Raw genomic sequence first — 22,194 nt, 5'->3', positions numbered from 1 at the left:
TTTTAATTCCTGCATACAATTAAGTGATTAAAGTTAATATAATTTTATTTTTCCAAGAAATTTTGTAATAACTTAAAATATAAAACTAATGAGTGTCTTGGATTAAAACATCATGTTGCCTCATTAATTATGCCAGTGATTTAAATAAAATAATATTAAAATAACTAGTTATTAGAATAAAAAATATTACTTTTATCATAAATAGAATGTTTTTTTTACTTGTAAATATTAAAAATATTACACGGATGTTGAAATAATATGTAAAATTATTATAAGTTAAGACTCAAAGCTTTAAATAATTGTATACCATTTTATGATAACCATACCAAATTTTGGTATTATAAAACATTTATAATTAATACTTCTCTTGCTGTCGTGATATTTCCTCAGTCATAATAAAAGAAGTTACAAGTGTTTCTGCATAGGTATTTTAATCTAAATTTTATAAATATTTTTTTTACGGACACTTAAAAAAAACAAATTCCTGTTTATATTAAATGCAAAATATTTATTTATCATTTAACAAACTACAATTTAAATTCCAAGTGGTTTCACCTTTTACAATCAGCTGTAAGAGGTCATGCCACATTGTGTACACCTTAATAATAATATAATATAGAAATATTTCCCTAACCATCCCAAAAACACTGTTTCCACAACCTTAATTTCTCAAGGAAATGCATTATATTATTGTCCTGTTTCAAGTTTGGCCATATAAAACTTCCTTTGCATGCCTTTAAACTATCTTTGAACGATTCCACTTTCTGCACACTAAAAAATTATACAACAGTCTATGATATCAGCCACCTCTATTTTTCTGTCCCAGTCTATCAACACATTGTGATCACCTACATCCCTTTTGGTACTATAAACATTTTTTCAAATCAACAAAAAAATAAAAAAAATATGTTGTTAAATATACTTTCTTTCTCCAACCATACTGGCTTTTTAATTTAATTGTATATTGTTATTATTTTTGTTTTTAATGTAAACAACTATTATATTATATTAAATAATTTTTAAAACTAATTGTATTAACAAAGTTTAAATTAAAAAAAAAAAATGTAATACATATTTCCAATACTAGTTTTAAGTACTTTATTTTTCATTACTATTATGAACAATGGCAGAATATAAACACATACAAATTCATCAAAACATTTTATTACTTATACCATTGATTATAAATATTTATAAGTAATGCTTATATTAATACTACAAATACAATTTTTTACTTAGTTATTCATTTAAATTGATAAGTATTTGAGGTAATTTAAAAATATCTATTACACAAATTAAAGTGAGACTCATTCGGTTAATTGCTTACATTAAAAGAATTAGCTTTATCAAAAATTGTAGAACATCACTGGCATGATCACTAGGAAGTTCTTAAAAATAACTAGCTGAATATTTTGGCAGTATTTCATTCAGACTTTAATAATACCTAACTATTCTAAAGTATTTTCACTAATATATGTTGTTGAGTGCATACTTACAACAATCAGATATTTCAATAATAAAATAATACAAATATAATTCAAACTTAGGAGTTATAATAAGGTAATAATTATTAATTGGTATAATATTATTAAATGCATAAATATTTAAATATTTGTAAGTGGGAAGTACTTTATAGATAAAACTAAAAATTTAATTTCAGTTTTTATAGATAAAAGGGTCTTTGGTTATGTGTATATTGGATTTATTGTCTTAAGTATCAATAATTTAACATAATTTAATAACTATTAACAAGAAAATAACACTTGATATTTATTTAGAATATTATTGTCAAGATAACAAATTTTTAAACTGTAGCCTGAACATTTTGCAAAAATCCACTATAATCTATTTTAGAAGGTACAAAGTAAAATGCTGGAGATACTTTGGCTCCACATTGGCATTGACATCCCATTGTCCAACTATATGAGCCAAGTTTTGATTGACATTTTGGACAGTTAATCTTTCCACTTTCAGATTGACTTACTGACATCCAAGTCATTGGTTCAACAAAAATAGTGTCTGAACATACTTGGAAGCCTGAATAATCTGAAGACAATTTTGAATCTTTCCATGACAACTTTTCATTGACATAATGTGGTAATACATTTGATTGTAAAGCTAAAATCCTTCTAAAATAATAATAATATTTATAGATTATTAAAATACAATAAAAATTATGATTAAAATATTACCGGCATTTACGGCATCGATAAACTTTTGGATCCGGCCTTGCACATATTAAAGATGGGTCTCCCTTAATTACGTCAATACAGTCTTGAGGCAAAATTTTAACTAGAACAAAATCATAAATTTATTATTTTAGATTCTAAGTGGAGCAATGAATGAACTTATTTTCAATGATATATTTTTTGAGAATAAACCTTTACAGAAGAAAAAATGATTTTAAATTTCAAGGAAAGGTTCCATAATAAAATAGGTCTAATTTGATTAGGGCATTTAAATTTTTTATTTTTTTTCAATTCATATAAAATAAAAATGATGTATAAGAGTAAATAATATAAAATTAATAATATTTTAGCATTATGAATCTATTATAGTGACATACAGAGTGTTAATATTATAGGCCAGCCTAACTGACAAAGGCACATTTATGCATATAGCATTGACCTAAGAATATATTGAAAGCTCGCGAGTAACTTTATTTAATTCATATTTCAATAATAAAGTACTAATTTTCCATACAAACTTATAACTTCAATATACATCATGTACATCTGTATTTACCTGTATATAAAAAAAGTTATACAATTTAATAAATATTAACACTGATATTCATTATAAGACAAATTGAATAGGATAATTTTAACGTAATTTCATTAAATATGTTTTTGGTATTTAGGATTTGGGATATATAAATGTAAATTAATGTACAAAAATATAAACCTCTTAAAAATACACTATACCCACATGTGTTGTCTCCATCTAACTAACACTTACACCTAATTATATGTTTCAGAATAATTTTTTATTCTGTTATTTTTAATATTAGAGTAAATCAACCTACTGATATTATCAAATATAAAACTAATAATTATTGTAGAGTATTACATAAGCTAGTTTTAATATTTTTATTTTAAAGCAAATTATGAAAATTTTAAGTTGTAGTAAAATATATTTTATAATATTTACAGTCATTTTTCTAAGACACATTTTAATAATATAATTTTGAATAAAATTGTTCAAATAAAAATAGTTTGATATAATTATGTCTTAACGAGGTCACAAAAGATGAATAAATATTAAAATGTTGTAATGTTAAATAATAATTTTTAATTCTAATGGTATCTATTTTGAGAATAGCACTACTTATTAATGACAATTGGTAAATTGTTTTGCACTCCATGCAAAATTCTGAAATGATACTTCTGGCAATGACATTTTTAAAGTACATAATTATAGTTTAGATTTAACTTAAGGTATTACTTATTTATAACTACAAACCAACCAAACTATTAATATAATTCTTTGTTAAAACAGTTTTGACTTATAAGTTGATAACAATATTTGGTAAAATGGTAACATACGTAATTTTAAATAATTATAAGTATAATTAGTATTATTTAGGGCTTGGGACTTCTAGGAGTTTGCATATTTTAAAATAATCATTAAAAACATATCTTACATATCTGAGTAAAATAGAAATTTGTTTCATAGAAATACAAGTTAATATTTAAAATTTATAGTTGTATATTTTGCATACTTGACAATTATTTATATGAATGGGTAATTTTTCAATTTTATAAGAATAACTTAAATTTCAAACATCTAGATCTAATTTTTTTTGTTTTAAACTAAAACTCAATGTAAGATGAAAAAAAATCTGAAGAAAAGAAAATAGTTATCTCAGATAACTAATCAAATTTATTTATTTATGTATCATATTTACAAATATTATTATTATTTATTACAAATATATTTTTTAAATGCATATTTTTAGATTTTTTAGGGCATGAAATCTCTAGCCTTAGTACTATTAAACACATATTAAATTATATTAATTAATAAAGTTTCAAACCTTTTTTTACTTTTCTAGCTGCTATTTTCAGTCTGAATAGTTTAAATTGCATATTGTTTTTGTCAATTTTCCATCCTAAAGTTTCATACAAATTGAGTTGTGCTTGAAAACCAGTATTTGGTAATGCAGCTGCATTTTTAACTTTAACTCTATAATAAATTTTTAATAAATCAATAGTTTTTTATCGAAATAAAATAAAATGAATGACTGAAATAACTTATAAGTTAATCAAATTATTATCTGGAATAAGTAATATACTCACTAATCAATTTAATGTCCTAATACAAAAGATAAACTTATAAAAATATAGCAATGTATTAAAATTAATTTATTTGTAATAAAATATATTAGTATTCGATATTCGCGTTTCATAAAACATGAACATAAATAATAATTACTAGATAACTCATAAGTTATAAATAAATATATAAACATAAGGAATCTAAAAATTTGACATACAAAATTAAATCCCAAACAAGCCATAATCTTAAGTACAAAATAAGTTTTTATATTTTATCAAGAAACACATATCTATTGATGATCTATATTAATTAAACTTAATTTAGTTGATCTAATTAATAAAGACAATTATTGAGAAAGTAAAATAAAAATATGTCATTTTAAAATTCTATAAAATATCAATAAGAAATATATTTTAACATAAAGAACTTTACAACTTATTATTTTTAGTATTTAGCTGATACTCATTTTTAAAAATGCCTAGTTGAATATTACCATCAAAAAACAATTAAGACATTATGTAATTTATACAAGTATAACATTCGCAATAATACTATAATTTTATCCAAGAAAACCATTATATACCCTCATATAGAACATAATAATATATTTTTAATATTAATAAATTATAATATATAATTGCCACATAAATAATTATATACATACCTTTGAAAAGCATCATCAAAACTAATTTTATACTTCTTCATAATATAAGCTGTAATAATTGATGCACTTCTGGATATTCCATAATAGCTAAAAGCACATTAAAATAGGTATTTATTTTTTTATTATGATTTTGAATTTTGAATAGATTATAAAAAATACTTATTGATACAAAATAGGAATTAAATCTACTATTGAATAATATTAAATATTTTTTTTAAGATTCCATAGGTTAGAATATGTTTGTCTATATTATATGCTTTATACTCACCAATGCACAAGAACAGAACTTATTTCTTGGCCTTTTTTTATGAACTCGTATGCATTATCAAAATGACTTAAAAGATCTTCTCCATCCATATCGGTAACTATAAGTAAATGTAATTTAAATTTAAAACTTTATAATATCAACCAAATAATCCATAAACATAATGAATAGATAGTCTATGCTATTTAACCTAGTAGGAGCTAGATGCTACTATGGTTAAAAACAATTCAAATTAATAGATTTATTTTAAAAATTTACCTTGTATATATTTAACATTAATATCTCTCAAATTTAATATTATTTCTGGCAATGGACAAGAATCCACTGTAATTATATAGTTTATTCCGTTGCTTCGTAAAAATGTTAAATCAATGGCAGCAGTTAAGTTTCCTAAATTAAAAATCATATGTTGATCACTTTATTTTAAAAATAATTAATAAAAATAAATATACTTAAAAATTTAAAAATAAAGTAGAAAAAATTAAGATTTTACAACATGATGTAGTTATTATTTTATAAGTTAAATTTTTTCTTTTTTTGTTGAATAAATTTAACATTACCAAGCCATAGACCATCTTCGATAGAAAATACATGTTTAGGACCCGAATCGAAATCGTCTCTACACAAATTTGACATTCTTATTTGTTATTGTTAATAACACAGCATAACATCAGCATCAAGTCAAACTATTACTGAAATACCCGGTTAATTTACAACCTGTAGAATTTGTATATCGTAATAAATTTGTAACGTATATTGCAGTTATTACATTTTTATTTACCTAATCGGGTAAATAATAAATATTGTAAATAAACAAACCTTGATAAGAAATGAATAAAGTAATATACCTTCTATGACTAATAGCGGTCGACATCTATATATGTTTATTTACGCATTCCATGTCTATCATTTTTGTTATCATGAACCTTGCAACTGAAGTTAAAACCAATAAATTTATCAATTGGATTGTTAATGAACAATAAGTTCGTATGGTTATCTATAGTATATTATTATTTTCGTTTAGACTATACAGTATACACTATACCTATATTATAGGGTGTTATTCTCCACTCCAGAATGTCTGGGTTCCGTGCCTCTGTTTACTTTTTCAAGGAAAGTTATTACAATTTGTTAACGTTTTTAAATTAATATCAATTGCACCGCAATGGTTGCAGTTGCTCATGGACCGTGTTCTATATTACGATTCGAACTATTAATTAATTAATATTGACATATAATATTATACACATATAGTTTTACTTCTATCATAAAATCATCTATATATAGTAGGTAACTAAATATTTTGTATTGCAAAATCACCTTGGATAATCCAAGGCTGTATTGAGTTTTATTTTTCATGATTTTTATGTAATATTTTACTGTAACTATACATATTTTATTGTTTAATACAAATAACCATCATTTTTGTTGTTTAGAATTCATTAATTATGGAAGAACGAAGGGTAGTTGATTATTTTGTAGTAGTTGGAGCAACTGATGAACAATCTCAAGATGACACCAACTCTACCCATCTAAAGCAAAGTTTATGTTCTGATTTACCACCAATTACTGATTTAGCTATAGTGTTTCCTTCACTCGGTGAAAAAGTACCCCCTGGTTTTACACTTGTAGATACAACTCCTACTGGTGAGTAGGATTAACAATTCAATTGATTGAATTTACCTAATATTGTTTCAATTTTAGGTTTGGTAGCAGATTTAAATCATGGAAGTCTTAGGAGTCCAGAAGTATTTTTATGTTACCAGCGTGGACGTCATAAACCTCCTATTGTTGACATTGGGTAATTAAAAATCTAAATATATTTATTAAATTAATGTCATTAATACTCACTAATAATTATAATTGTTATATTTTTAATTTAAAATATAAATATTCGACTATTATTTTTGTTTTCTTATACTTTTAGTATAGGTTGAATTATCAAAAAAATTTTACTAACTTTCATGATTTATTCTACCTCTTGAATTACCTTTATTATACTAAATAAATAATAAGTATAGGAGAAGATTTTTATATTATTTTAACCTAATGGAATTTAATATTATTTTTTAGCCTTGTATTTAAATCAAAATGTCAAATAACACATCTGAAATATATTTGAAATATATGTTTGAATATTTTATTACTATAATAAATAAATAATATTTTTTGCTAAACATTTATAATTACTTGCACTACTTTTTGAATAAACCCCGTTCACTTCAAATGCAAGACATAATAATATTTTATATATGAACATAATATAGTATATGAATTACCAATCTATTTAAAATTATTACATTTTTGTTTTTCTCAGCTTAAATTTATCAGTTAACCCGGGTATAAATATAATAAAATATAAATTAAATTATAAAAGAATCTATATTTTCAGTTCTTGCATTATTATTTATTACATTTATTTTCTATATAAATAAGTGGAATTTTTTTCAGTATTATGTATGATGGCAAAGAAAGGGTATTACATGATGCTAAAGTTTTAAAAACAAGTGTTAGTGGACAAATAGCAAATATTAATAACTCTACATCATCACGTACATTTATAACTTATCGAAGAGCATCACCTACTGCACCATGTAATATTTTAGCTGTATCACATGTATGTGTAGTTATAACAAGTCGAGGTGAAACACCACCACATGCTTTTTGTCTAATTCACAAAAATCTCAATAAAGGTATGGTTGGATCAGATGTTTACTTATGCTACAAAAAGTCTGTCATGAAACCTAAGTCTATCACCTATAAACCAGGTAAAAAATTCTTCTTTTATACTAATTTTTAAATTTTATATAATTATGTACATTTACCAATAATTCTGTAATTTATTAAATATACTTATTTTATAGTTATTACTGATCGATATCCTAAGACAGATAGAAATGACTTCCATCTTCAGCCTTCAGTAGCCTTATTTTGCTTACCAATGGGAGCCACACTAGAAGCATGGCCAGATGAAGCATCTCAGCCAGATCCAATATTTTCAACATTTGTTTTAACTGTTAGCGATGCCTCGGAAAAAGTATGCATTTAAAAATTATGCGTTGATTATGGTTACCTTTAAAAAAATTATTAAATACAATTTTTAATATTATATTGATACATTTTGTTTAATTAGGTCTATGGTGCAGCAATTACTTTTTATGAAAAGTTCAATGGAAAACTCTCTATTGAACAACAAAAATTATTAGGTTTAAAAGATTCAAATGAGTTAAAAAAAGGAATCAGTTTACATGCTAATAAGAGTGTGTGTGTTTTGTCACATTGGCCTTTTTTTGATACTTTTCAAAAATTCTTGATGTTTTTATTAAAAACTTCCCTTGATGAACAAATACCTATACCTATTGAAAGATATATAACACATTTGGTGGATGAAGTACCATTTCCTTCTCCAGAAAGACCACAGATACTTGTACAGTTATCAATGGACACTCAGCTTATATTAACCCAACCAGAAGATCTACCCATTCCTAGAAGGTAGTATACTTTTTTATTAAAATTATTTTATTTACAGTAAAAAAAGTATTTAGTCCTAAAATAAAAACTCTAAATAGCATACATTTTATATAGACCAAGTAAAATTACAAAAATTAAATGTTTTAATTAATAGAATTCTCGTATAATCCTGTATAATCTAATTTTAGAGTTTAAATATATGTGTATATTTAGTGGTTTCTTTTTGCTTTGTTAATTTATATTTTTTAGTTGTATTGTATAATATTATTTATATTGTTATACCACTATTAATATAAAATCCAATTAATTAATAATATTTAATTGATTTATTTTTAGTGGTGCTGGTTTCCATCAAATGATTATGAATTTACAACCTGATAATTGTCTTCTATTACTTTTGTGTGCTTTAACAGAACAAAAACTTCTTATTCATTCTTTAAGACCAAATGTACTTACCGCAGTAGCAGAAGCAGTTTCCACAGTAAATAAATTGGATTAAAATATTAAATTATATAATATTTTTAACTAAAATTTAATTTTGTTTATAAAAAATATACAACATATAATTAATTTTATAAACAATTTTCAGCTAATATTTCCATTTAAATGGCAATGTCCATATATTCCATTATGTCCCCTTAGTTTGGCTGAAGTTTTACACGCACCATTACCATTTCTGATTGGAGTTGATTCAAGATTTTTTGATTTATATGAGCCACCTACAGATGTAACTTGCGTGGATTTGGATACTAATACTATTACACTGTAAGAATAATTTTTATATCTTATAATAAATATTATTTTAAATTTTTAAAATTTTTTGTTTTATGTACAAAGCTGTGAAGATAAAAAACATTTAACAACAAAACTACTTCCTAAAAAACCAACAAGGACCTTAAAGAATACTTTAGAAAAACTAAACGAAAAACTTGATGATCTCCAAAAAACGTATAAAGCTACATCTAACAAAAGTATTGAAGAAACTAATATTGATAGAGATTTTTTAAAAAAACGGAAAGAGGTAATACATATTGCTTGTTATTTTATAATAATTATTATATTTCATAATTTAATTGAATATCAAATTATTTTTATTTAGAGCTTAAAAATAAATATTTAATAGCTTTAGTATTTTAAGTATAAGGTTTTATAATATTAAGTATTGGATTACACAGACTTTATTACTATAAATTGTTGAACATGTAGATCAATTTCAGTGTCTACACATATTATTTTTAAAAGTTCTTTAAGTTTTTACTAAAAAAGAAGAAACGTAAATATATCCTTGAAAATGTCTTTCCATCTTATTGCTCATTTTAACTTGTATTTTATATTTATTAGTTATTACTAGTTAACTTCTTGTTCAAAATTTGATCTTTATGTATTAAAATATTTTGTTTTGGAATATGAAATCAAAAATGTATATTACCATTCCAAACAATAAGAATCTTAAATGATGATAATTTTTTTTAAAAATATGTTCTGCAATAACATTAATTGTGTAAAAATTAAAATATTTGAAAAATTTAAAAAAATTTCAAATGACGAGTAAAGACATTGAACTTTTTAGTTAGTAATTCACTAAGAATTTTATTTCAAAAATAAAATTCCTTTCTACTTATGCAATAGTTATCTATTCTTTGATAACACCCTGCCCTTCTTTTCCATCAATAATATTTCATATTTTTCTGTTAATGTATGTGTTTTACTTAGTATTTTACAACATTTTTTATTATTATTATTATTTTCTAATCATATGCAAGGTCATTAAGTATTATCAGTTAACGCTGAGTTAATAATTTATAAAATTTGTTGTTTGTTTGCTTTTACAGTGTGATTCTTTTCACAAAAGGTACTCATTTTGAAAACTATTTATCTTTTTGAAAATATTTTTTATTTATTTACCATTGTAATTTTTGGAATAACATTTAATTTCTTATTCAAAAACAAAATTATATATCAATATTTATATTTATGTGATAAAAATAATTTTTTAAAAAGTTTTTAATTAGTTATAACTAGGGCTTGTAAATTTATAAAAGGTTAAAAATAATAAAAATTGTCGTTAAAATTTAATTGAAAAACCACAAGAAAAAAAAATGGATAAATAAACTAAATATTAAATTATAAGTTTAATATAATCCTATTTTTAAGTTAGAGATAATTTATGCTTAAAAATCAAAAATATTTTATCAAATAAATAGTTTTTGTTTATAATTAAAACTGTATGATTTTAAAATTAAACAAATTTTAAAATATAATCCAATAAAATTAAAATAAAAAATAAAAAGTACATTATAAATCAAAAAAGCTAATGAGATTTAAAATAGAAATCTGTGTATTTAGATTTGTTTGATTTTGAATCACATTTTTTACTAGAAAGGCACCATCTAACAAAGACATTCCAGTAAAATGAAGTAGACAATATTAAACCTTAGTTTACTAATGAAAAAAAGCAAATTAAAACTCGATTTTTCTGTATAAAAATACTTAGAAAAATGTTATGCTTTGAAATAACAAGTATAAAACTTTTAAATGTATATTGTCATTAATACAATTTTAAGACAGTGATGATAAACAAATTAAATCATATTGATAAAAAAAATGTCAAGATAGTGGGTGTCTAATATTAAAAAAATTTATATAATTATTTTACATGTAATATAATTTGTAATAAAAAATATCATTTTAATAAAAATATGTTTGATTGCAAAATATTGTTAGCAGATAAAAATCATGTCATATTACAAGTGTAATTATGATATTTTCATGGAGATATAATTAACATTATAAATTGATACATATTTATTCAATTTTTATTATGTAAAGTATTAATGTAGAAAAAATATGATATTATGTAATATGACTATTATTCTATCCATAATGAATGATAACTGTATTTATTTATAGGGTAATTCTTTTATCTAACAAAATTCAATATTTCAAAATCTATTAATGTTCTTAAAAATAATTTTTAGTCAAAATAAAATTTAAAAAAATATTATATTTTGTATCTTTATAATTTGTATGAGTTTTTACTTTTTTTTTTTTAACTAAGACATACCATTTTTAATTTCATGTTCTGCTTTAAAAATTATAACAATAAAACATATTTTAAAAAAAAAATCTTGTTTTATTTCAGTTGGAAATCATGTTACAAAATATTCATAAAAACATTTATAGATTTTTAAATAATCACTTTCAATAATAAAAGAATCACTCGATGCATTGATGTATATATACATACATATCAATGCACAGAGTGATTCTATTTACTTAGTTTACTTATATATAATTACATTTAAGTTATATTTATTAATATTTGACTAATAATATGTACAAAATAAAAATCTTGATTAGAAATAGTGTTAACCTTATAACCTTAATTTAGTACAAAAATTATGGTTTTTGTTTTTAGCATGAATTGGAATTAGAGATTCAAGAAGCTTTTCTTCGTTTTATGGGATCTATATTAAAAGGATACCGATGGTATTTAAGACCTATTACTAAAGCTCCTACAGTTGGGGCCACAGATACAAGTTCATTGTTTGATTTGCAAGGTAATTATAGTATAAATACTTTATTATTTCATAGAATATTTCAAGTATGAAAGAACATGTTGTTCTTTGTTGGAGAATTAACTATTTCATAATACATTGTGTCATTGTAGAAATAAAGTGATAATAGACTTTATTATTTACTAAAATGTATTTTACTGTTGAATGTTTAGGTTTTTTAAAATCCAGAGAAAAGACAAATGTGAAATTTTATTCTCTTTTAACAAAAACTCAAATGTTCATAAGATTTATTGAAGAACGATCATTTGTATCCAATATGGATGCTGCTTTAGAATTTTTTGATGAGTGTTCAGAAAAAGTATTATTATATTCAATAATTTATTTTTTTCTGTTACTAAATTCCTCAAAATTGTATTCTAGATTGATTTAGAAAACTTTGATACAAGACTGATAGAACTTGATACATGTGGTGAAAGTGAAAGAACTGTGTTCATAATGCCACCAGAAATGAATGATTTACCATTTGATACTTTGTATACTTACGAAGTAAAATACAATAATATATACTACTTTAAAATCAATTTTTAATTTACTAATAACATTTTAATTTTTTTTTAGAATGGATTTATCCTAAATTCTGAATTATTAAAGTGTAAAGAATCTAAAAATTATTTGAAAGCGAAAAATGATGAACATCTACCCATTCCTGGTAGTCCAATGGCTAGACGTACCAAACATGAAGTTAAATCGGCTCAAAAACTGGCCCGTAAATATTCTACATCTCCTAGTCTTTGGGCTAAATTTTTACTAGGAACTTGCTATAGGTAATTTTCTTAAAATATTGTTCCATAATTATGTTATTACTCTTAAATGTATTACAATATTTATTCAATATAGGTTTAATAAAAAATAATTATTTTGTTTTATTTTATGTTTCTAGGTATTTCATTTTATAATATTCACAAATCCTACTTAATTTTTTTTTTTTAATATACAATGAAATTTCATACTTGACTAGTTTTAAAAATGTTCTATAAATACATTATCCTTTAAAGTGATCCACAAATTAGGCAAATTAATTTTATTTGCTATCAGTTTTATAATTTATTCATTAATTATATTTTTTAGTTTATGGTTTATTCATTTACCAAGTCATATACTTCAGTCAGAAGATCGTGCTGCATCTACTCTACGTTCAGCATATGAATTATTAAATAAATTTCAAAAAACTGGTGTACATTTATTAACTGATGAGGTTTGTCTTTAATTATTCTTCATACTAATATAGCATATAGTTAATATTGAAATAAATTATTTCAAACAATAAAATTAAGAATTTGATTGATACATGAAAATTTAAAATTCATTGTTAATTTATTTGACAGAATTTTTTTTCAAATGAGATGAATTATCATTATATTTATACTATAATTAATATAGCAGCATATTCAGTTTTTTTCTATTCACAGTAATGGTTGCTTAATGTAATTTAAATAAAAATTTCGTCTATTATTTACGTATTTATAAATATATTGATAACTAATTAAATATATCAATTTTATGTTAGAGTAGTGCTAAGAATATTATAAAGAAATGATTATATTAATTTATAACTGCAAGAAAACTAAAAATTATTAGCAACAAACTTCAAAATGATCAAAAATGTATTTACAAAAATCAATTATTCACTATAATTTATTTGAAATTTTAATACAAATAAACATAAATTAATTTTAAATTAAGAATAGCTTTCTTGATAAACAGTAGTTGTGTATTTGGCTTCATGTAAAAAAAATATGTACTAGACTACCCATCCCTGTTAAAAATGTCTTGAAAGATCAGATTTATCATTGAATTTATGACATAATGACATCTCTTAAAGTTAACCCCTTAATTCTTAATATTCTGATTCAGTGACTACTAATTTTGCATTAAATTTAAAAAATAAAAAATAAATTTTATTTTTTATAAAATTTAAAAGAAATCTATTTTAATTGTTTTATATTATAATCCTTAACTGTATATTTGTTATGTTATTCAGGTTTGCTACAGAGTTATGATGCAGTTATGTGGGATTTACAATCAACCCATGCTGGCCGTAAAACTATTACTAGTAATGAAACGTTGTGGACTTCATCCCAATGCTATAACTTATGGATTTTATAACAGAGCTTTGTTAGAGTCTACATGGCCATCTGATTTAAGAACACCAAGTCAATTGCTATGGAAAAAACTTAGGCATGTACCTAATTTTATAAATTTTAATAATTAGTATTTTTTTTTTATTATTTGAAATATTCTAATCAAAAAATATTTATAGCACATATTTAATTTTAGTATGTGTATTAGTATTAAATCAAATTTATATTGTATAATTATACTATTATGTTTTATTATAGAAATGTGGTATTAAGTGCAGCATTATTTAAGAAAGCTGGAGCACAGAATAAAAAACGAAGGCATTTGGAAGAGGATAAAAATTCCCATACCTCTTTAGAAAGTTTGTCTACAACAGAAAAGCATCCTTCAATATCAAATAGTGAGTAACTACCTACTTATTTAAATTATTATTAAATATATGTAGAAATTTTACTTTAAATAGTTTCTTATATTTTTTATTTGTCTTGTTAGTATTGTTAACCCTGATAAAAATAGTGGTGAATTTTAAGATTTTTCATTATTATAAATGGTTTTTATTTTTATCTCTGTGTTATCTGAAGGTTAAGACCAAATAAGATAAAAATTTGTTTTATTTTTCCCTGATTTATATTTTTAGGTATATTTTTATATAACAATGAAATAAAACATGTTTTTTGAATTATTTTTTATTTGTTTATTAAGTATTATTAAAATAAAAATAAATTATGTTTAGTGACTAATTTATATTTTAATGCAAATTAAACACATCCAATTATCTACTCAATAACAAGCTATACTTCACACTTACTGCACAGCAGATCTTTTGTTATGTGTAATTTTATTTTGTATATTTCAATTTTTTCCTTTAATTTAGTGCATATTTTAATGCTTTCTAGTGTTTTTTTTAACTTCTAAGCTCTATTAAAAACTAATTTCTAAATAACTGGTTAATTTAATCCATTACTTAAAAAAAAAAGAGAGAGATACACAAACTAAATTTTTCAACTCTTTGTAGCTGATTATTTATATAAAAACCCAACTCTGGTATATAAACCTACACATTTAATATTTTTATCTTACTAGGTATTTTTTAAATGTTTAGACATTAAATTTTTATTGATAATAAAATAATGATTTTCATTAATGGCTTATGTTATCTTTTGATTATATTACAATAATTTTTATTATATATTGTTTTAAAGTAGCTATTTAATATACCATTTGATTTATGAAAATAATGTGGTATATAAATTATTATATTAATTCAAAGTTAATTACTTAAACTTAAAAATATTTTTTTTTTCAGCACCTAGAAAATTATCTATAAATGCAGAATCAAACTTTGGGTTAAGGAGTCGTCCTACTAATATTGTCAAACAAATATCCTTATCTACTGAAGATGAACAATCATGGAGCTCACAACAATGCAAGTATTTATTACAAACAGATCAAATTAAGTAATGAACTTGAACTCAAATTGGAATTAATTTTTACTCTAACTTTTGAACATTAAATTACATTTTTTTTTTAACACAAAAATATATTTTATTTTAATTGTTAAAAATTATATTATTGAAGCAAAAATAAATTTATTATATTTTTAATAATATCAATATCATACTTGATTTTTCTTAACTGAAATTGAAGTCTTCAAAGTTTAGGGTATAAGAGAGTTTGAAGTTTGAGAACCTAAATTAATTAAAACTCATAAACTATAATGTGTGTTAAATATATTTTCACATACAAATTATCTAAAATTATTATTATTATAATTATATAATTACTGAAATAATTAATTTAGTTTAATGTAATAGGAGAGTTAAAAACCTTAAAAATATTAATATTTTTTATACTTAAAAAGTATTAATAAATAAATGTATTTTTTTAGTTGAAAGTAGCGCTGGTCTCTTGATGACTACTACTTGTTCAAGACCAAGTTCAGCTTGTTCAAAACAAAATAGTGATTCAATATCTATCGAAAGTGAATCTGATTTAAAAAGGTATTTTAGTATTATTTTTTAGCATATTTTTTATCCATTATCAGCAGTATTTTTAGTTAATAAATTGCGAAGAATCAGGTAATTTTTTTTGTCTAGTAGTTTTTTACAGTAGATGTTTGAGAATTGAGAATTATTTATAATTGTTGGTAGACTAGTTAAAAATAAAATTTAGGTTTTTTTTTGTAAATATTAAAAGTAAATGTTTGCTTTTATTAATGATTTTTTTATTTCATAGAATATATTAATATTTTAATAATGGTTTTTGTATTCATGCTTAACTTGTTTCTTATAAATTCAAAATTCAATATATTTACAATTAAAAAAATTAAATATGATACAATGGTTTATGTATAAACATATAAATTATATATATATAGTATTTAACCATCAATTGCTTATTTAGAAAAGCAAAATAGTCTAATATTTTTTTTCAGAGGCCGTAGTGGGTCTCTAACAGATGAAGTTCGTCTTCAGATGTCACCAAGAAGACATCATCATTACCATCATACACTTCAAAATTCATCTAACGATAAATCATCTGAATTATTAAAGTTATTAAAACGGTAAGTTGTTAGTTCATAGTTAATTAGTTTATAGGCATTTGTAAAAAAATTTTGTTTTTTTAAATATTTGTTATATTTACTTTTTTTAGTTCAAAAAGTTTTGGTAATGATGCTCAAATACTGAAAAATCTTAATGATCTTAAATATAAAACTGATTTTAAAAATGGTGTATCTAAAAAGCTAGTATTTAATGATCTGAAATCTTTTGAGTCTTCGTTAGAAAATCTAAATGAAGAAAATACTCATAATCGATTTGCTGAACCAGCCCAGCGAACTCCAGTATTTGAAAATGATCCCTTAGGGGCATTAAAAGAACCATCAGAACCTATTCCTAATATATCAGTAACTGTTCCAAGAGTAAGGTCTGGTATTGAGCTAGATCGAAGTGGCTCACCTGTGTTGTTTCGTGAATGGAGTAATATGCATCGTAGTGCTACTTATAGTGAAGATGTAGGTAATGTTGAAAAACATATACAAAGATCTTCCACTATGCCAACCCATGGTACTAATGAACAAGATTACCAACAAAGTCCTATCAAGTCTGCTTTAGGATCAGCATTTAAAATACCCTTTTCGTAAGTAAAAAACTACTGTTTTAGAATAACTTAATTTGTAAAATAAAACTTACATATACTTAACTTACATTAACTAGAAGAAAACAATTTATACAAAGTATATTATGTGTGTAGTGGAATTTAAAACTGTACTAAACAGCTAAGTGATTAAATGATCATATTAAGACAATGCAGATCAAAAATATTTAATTATTTCTAAATCTGTTTGGACATAAAACAGTACAACACTCAAATTCAGAATTTTATACTAATTTACTAATGTTAAGCATGATTACATTATGTTAATTAAATTTTATTTTTATTAACATAGTATTTTAGTTATTAATTAGAAATTAGTTGATTGCAGTTTATTCTATGTTATGTTATTTTTATTTAGTTTGTATTGTTTGTACATTTTTTTTTTTTGTGTAGTAGTCTTAGTTATTATTTATATTTACAGTCAGTATACTCCAACTAAATTTTCATTACCACGTAAGTCTGACTTTCGTGTGGGTACCAACATTATTGAAAATGCGTTCACCAATCTCAGGTAAAGTATCATTTAATATTTTTCAATGTTTATTACCATTTAGTTATAGAATGGTTACAAACTGTAACACATTTGTGCATTATGTAATACATCTTTTAAAACATACAGTATATATTTGATATTATTATTCATAATGATAAAATGATTTTATTAAAACAAATATAGTTTTGTTATACACATATTATTAAAATTATTATTTACTTCTTTTATAACATTGAAAAATTACTTGTTACTATGTTTTCAGTTCATCAAGTTTTTCTGGGAAAAAATCAAATGAACTTTTAATTGGCGGATTAACTAGTTTAAAAAGTGCAGCAAATACAATGGTGAAAAAATTTGATGAGATCAAAGAAGCAATATCTACAAATAATACCCCCATAAAAGACTATGTTCAGTTTAGTATAGCTTTTATTTTAATTTCATGAATTAACTTTAATTTAACAGTAACAATGTATCTAAATTTAAACAGACTTTTTACAATAGTAAAAACTATAATATTTAATACTCATAATTGATTAGATTATTTTAGTTACACATGTTATATCTTTAAAATATTTAGATGTCAAAGGGAAGAAGACAATTGGAATGGAGATGACAATGATCAACAGTCAAATGAGCCAAGTGTTAGACGTAAAATATCTAGTGAAATATCTTCCCTGGGCGTTGCTCAACATTTAGATTCTTGGAGTTCTAATTTAATTGATCTTTTTACTGATGGTAACAGAAAAAGTAGTTCTACAAATATGAATTCTGGTAAAAAATATTTCACTTCAAATACATAATCATAATAAATATTATATTAAACACATATATAAATGATTTATATTGAATTAGGTTGTGCAACAATGGATTCATCACAATTAAGTTTATTTCAAGAAAAACTTTATAGGCGTTCTAGTCATACGCCTGAATTGGTCGCTTTAGAAATTGTTATGACCACATGTTCTAAATGTCACAATTGTGGATGTCTAATGTTTGATGAAGAAATTATGTCTGGTTGGGTTCCAGATGATTCTAATTTGAATACAAAGTAACAATCTAACCAACTATTATTAATTGTGTTGTTTTGATATTTTTTTCATACTTTCTACTACAGATGCAGGCTATGTATCAAGGAAGTAGTACCATTTTTAACTGTAGATATAATTGACTATCGATCCAAAAATAGCAATGTAACGGATGATTACAAAAATAACAGTGATAATATAGATTTACTTACAGAAAACAGTGCAAGAGGTATTTTATGAAATTTTTTTATTCGTTTGTTTCAATAATAGTGATTTCATAATTTTAATTATTTAATTCCTGGACTAATAAAACACTTAAGTATTTTTCAATTGAATATTTCTTATTTGTTAATTATTAACTTTCAGATATAATAAATGATGGATATAAAACTGATACAATAACAGTTCCTTATTTAAATCCACTTGTTTTGCGCAAGGAACTAGAGTCTATTCTTGTGGCCGAAGGTGATATCTCGTTAATACGCTCTAAGTTTGCCGATGAACATCCAATAATATATTGGAATCTAGTAAGGAATTTTAATTAATTTGGTCATTCATTTGTAATATAATTTTAATTTTATTATTATTAAGGTTTGGGTATTTGAAAGAATAGCAGTACCATCACATATTTCTGGTTTATGTTTAAACGCAAATTGTGTATTGGGCGATAGAGATATCATTGATTTCCATGACATTTGGTCAGCATGTGATTCATCCAATATTTTGATAACAACTCTGTGGGACAATCCTAAACTATATGACGATATAGGTTCTCCCATGTATGCATTCTGGTCTGATGAAGAGTCAAAGGAGAGTTGTTTGATTAGTGCTTTGGTCACTGATCGCAAAACAGTACCCAAGAAGTGAGTAATTCTAAGTATAACAATTTAAAAATAAATATAATGTACTTCCTCAAGTTAGACTTAAAATTATTAAAAGTGCAACTTGAGTATTCAGATGACCTGATGTCTGAACATGTTTTACAAAAATATTTATGAAATATACTATTTAAATTTCAAACCTTTATTTAAATTAAATATTCTAGAAAAACCAGTAGAAACATTTTTGAAATTTATAAATAATGCTTAATGTTTATAACTTCATTGTTAAGTACTTCAATTTTACATATTTTTTAAAAAATATTTGTATTATTTTATTTATTTTTAATTAATATTCTAATATTCTAAATAATCAAAATCAATGTAATTTTACATTAGTAACAATTATAATTTTTGTCAAAACCACCATAAATCACTTTACAAATAAAATCAGTATCAAAAAATGTCATCAATAATCTCATAATTTTCAATGTTGTTTCAGTGTTATGTCAAAAATTATAGCAAACATTCGGCGCAATAATTTGACAGATCCATTAAAAAAACTAGCCCTTGAGAGGAACAAATTGCGAGGCAATGATTTAACGCATAGTCATTCACTATACAGGGACATTTTATTTTTAACAATTACAGCTATTGGTCGGGAGAATATTGATATTAGTAAGTATCTAATTAATATTTAAAAATTTTTAGAGTAAAAATTGTAAAAATAGTAATGCAAACTGTTTATTATTTCTCCATTATCACTATTATTTTGACTAGATGTGCTTTGAATTACCTGATAATTATTATTATAAATTTTTGAAATATATTTAGTTAAAATATTTGTTATTTCAGGTGCTTTTGATCAAGAGTATTTAATAGCCTTTGAAACTGTATCAGAAAATGATTCTAAATTATTGTTAAAATGCGATTACCCATTATCAGTTGGAAGTCAGTATTGTCGTCATTTGTTTAAGGAACTCGAGCTTTCAAATTACAAGTGATAATTCAACTACTTTATTTTAAAACACTTATAAATGTATTTTGTGTATTAATGTTATCTGCTCATATTAAATTATTGAAGTTATAATGGATATAGTTATCTACAACTCTATTAAGAATAGTCAGTTATTAATTGACTTTTAATAATTGTTAGTTTTTGAATTATTTGTTAATAATTGTATCATGTTTTTTTATAACTTAGACATGGTATCATTTTTTTACAAGATGTATATAATTATATGTTAAATGTTGCGATTTATATGTAACAATAAAATAACTCTATCAATTTTTTTTGTTTATTATATTTTTCAAATCAATATTTATGAAATGTATAAATATCCTTCCTCTTTCCAAATTATATTTTGTATTTTTCTCTGGACTATGATAAAAATCAATGGTCAGATCCCTTTTTGAACTTTTGGGCCTTGTTCAAAATGTATAAAAGTTTTATGAGCTAATAACAATACAAATTTGAAGTAATTTTTTTTTTTACCAACCACTTATTCTGTACATACAATAACTCATTATAAAATCAATACACTCATTACTCTGATAAAAATTTAAAAAATATAATTGTTGTAGAAAATCATGAAAATTATAATTAAAACACATAAATTGTTTTGTAAAATAGACTTAATATGATTTTTGATGTTGAGTATTTTTTATATTTTTTTCAATTTTCAGATCAAAATTACTGTTGCTTGTTCAGTACCTACTCTAAATACATGGTATAAATGGACATTTGTTAAGTAGATTTTTAATTTTATCCCATGTTTTATTCCCATCATACATAGATCCAAACATATATAAATATGTTATAGCAATATTTTAAAATTTTCAAAGTGATTAAGAAAGTTAAAAAAAAAATATTTGAATCTAGGACAATTGACACCGAATATAAATGTATATGTAATACTGAATAATCATCGTTTAAGCTTGTAATATAATAATTCAAAAGTTTATTCTAATATATTTTTAACTCTTTTGAAACACATAAATAATATAATCATTAGTTATTAATTTAATTTTTTTTAGTTGTATCGGAACATTCTGAATTCCTATTAATTTTAATTTTGAATAGACTACGATACACATATGGTTGGATTACCAACAATCAATATACACTAACTAATTAGTAATTTTAGTCTGTAGATATTTACCTACATACATTTATTATAATCACTCGGTGTCAATTGTCCGAATACCAATATATTTAAATGACTTTCATCAATTCGGTGTCATCGGTAACAGACCAGATATAATAATTGTGGTTCTGATTATTTCAATTTGCACAAAACAAACTCCAAAAAAGGCCTTATGTTAAAGAAAAAAACCTATATTTTCAGATATTTTATGTAAATGAGT

At 23.0% G+C, this 22,194-nt stretch overlaps 2 protein-coding genes across 6 annotated transcripts; one reads left to right on the top strand and one right to left on the bottom strand.

Moving 5' to 3' along the window:
* Window positions 1-1,615: 1,615 nt before the first annotated feature.
* Window positions 1,616-6,110, bottom strand: LOC112601746 (dual specificity protein phosphatase MPK-4-like). The gene is made up of 8 exons (XM_025349513.1): window positions 6,027-6,110; window positions 5,768-5,924; window positions 5,466-5,597; window positions 5,211-5,307; window positions 4,943-5,029; window positions 4,037-4,185; window positions 2,193-2,292; window positions 1,616-2,129 (listed from the first exon to the last, which is right to left on the bottom strand). Exons 2-8 carry the CDS (start codon window positions 5,841-5,843, stop codon window positions 1,805-1,807), a joined length of 966 nt encoding a protein of 321 aa, XP_025205298.1. The 5' UTR covers window positions 5,844-5,924; window positions 6,027-6,110; the 3' UTR covers window positions 1,616-1,804.
* Window positions 6,111-6,210: 100 nt separating this feature from the next.
* On the top strand, window positions 6,211-21,032 carry LOC112601622 (C-myc promoter-binding protein). 5 transcript variants are annotated; one of them, XM_025349327.1, is made up of 29 exons: window positions 6,211-6,493; window positions 6,644-6,854; window positions 6,912-7,008; window positions 7,659-7,975; window positions 8,072-8,244; window positions 8,341-8,699; window positions 9,015-9,159; window positions 9,268-9,443; window positions 9,516-9,699; window positions 12,097-12,238; window positions 12,409-12,554; window positions 12,617-12,742; window positions 12,815-13,020; window positions 13,325-13,451; window positions 14,238-14,434; window positions 14,596-14,735; window positions 15,642-15,761; window positions 16,224-16,335; window positions 16,770-16,898; window positions 16,988-17,473; window positions 17,913-18,002; window positions 18,247-18,396; window positions 18,562-18,755; window positions 18,837-19,032; window positions 19,099-19,238; window positions 19,376-19,536; window positions 19,601-19,872; window positions 20,330-20,505; window positions 20,683-20,831. In XM_025349327.1, the coding sequence occupies exons 2-29, from the start codon at window positions 6,656-6,658 to the stop codon at window positions 20,829-20,831; spliced, it is 5,109 nt and encodes a 1,702-aa protein (XP_025205112.1). In that variant the 5' UTR covers window positions 6,211-6,493; window positions 6,644-6,655. The 5 variants fall into 5 exon arrangements, with proteins under 5 accessions (XP_025205112.1, XP_025205111.1, XP_025205113.1 ...); XM_025349326.1 differs by having other exon boundaries at window positions 6,211-6,497; XM_025349328.1 differs by lacking the exon at window positions 6,211-6,493 and having other exon boundaries at window positions 6,656-6,854; window positions 20,683-21,032.
* The last annotated feature ends 1,162 nt before the right edge of the window (window positions 21,033-22,194 follow it).

Source organism: Melanaphis sacchari, unplaced genomic scaffold (assembly GCF_002803265.2).
Source record: "Melanaphis sacchari strain LSU unplaced genomic scaffold, SCAv2.0 Contig7_pilon_pilon, whole genome shotgun sequence".
NCBI classification, from domain to species: Eukaryota; Metazoa; Arthropoda; class Insecta; order Hemiptera; family Aphididae; genus Melanaphis; species Melanaphis sacchari.
This window is presented reverse-complemented; position numbering and strand designations above follow the sequence as displayed.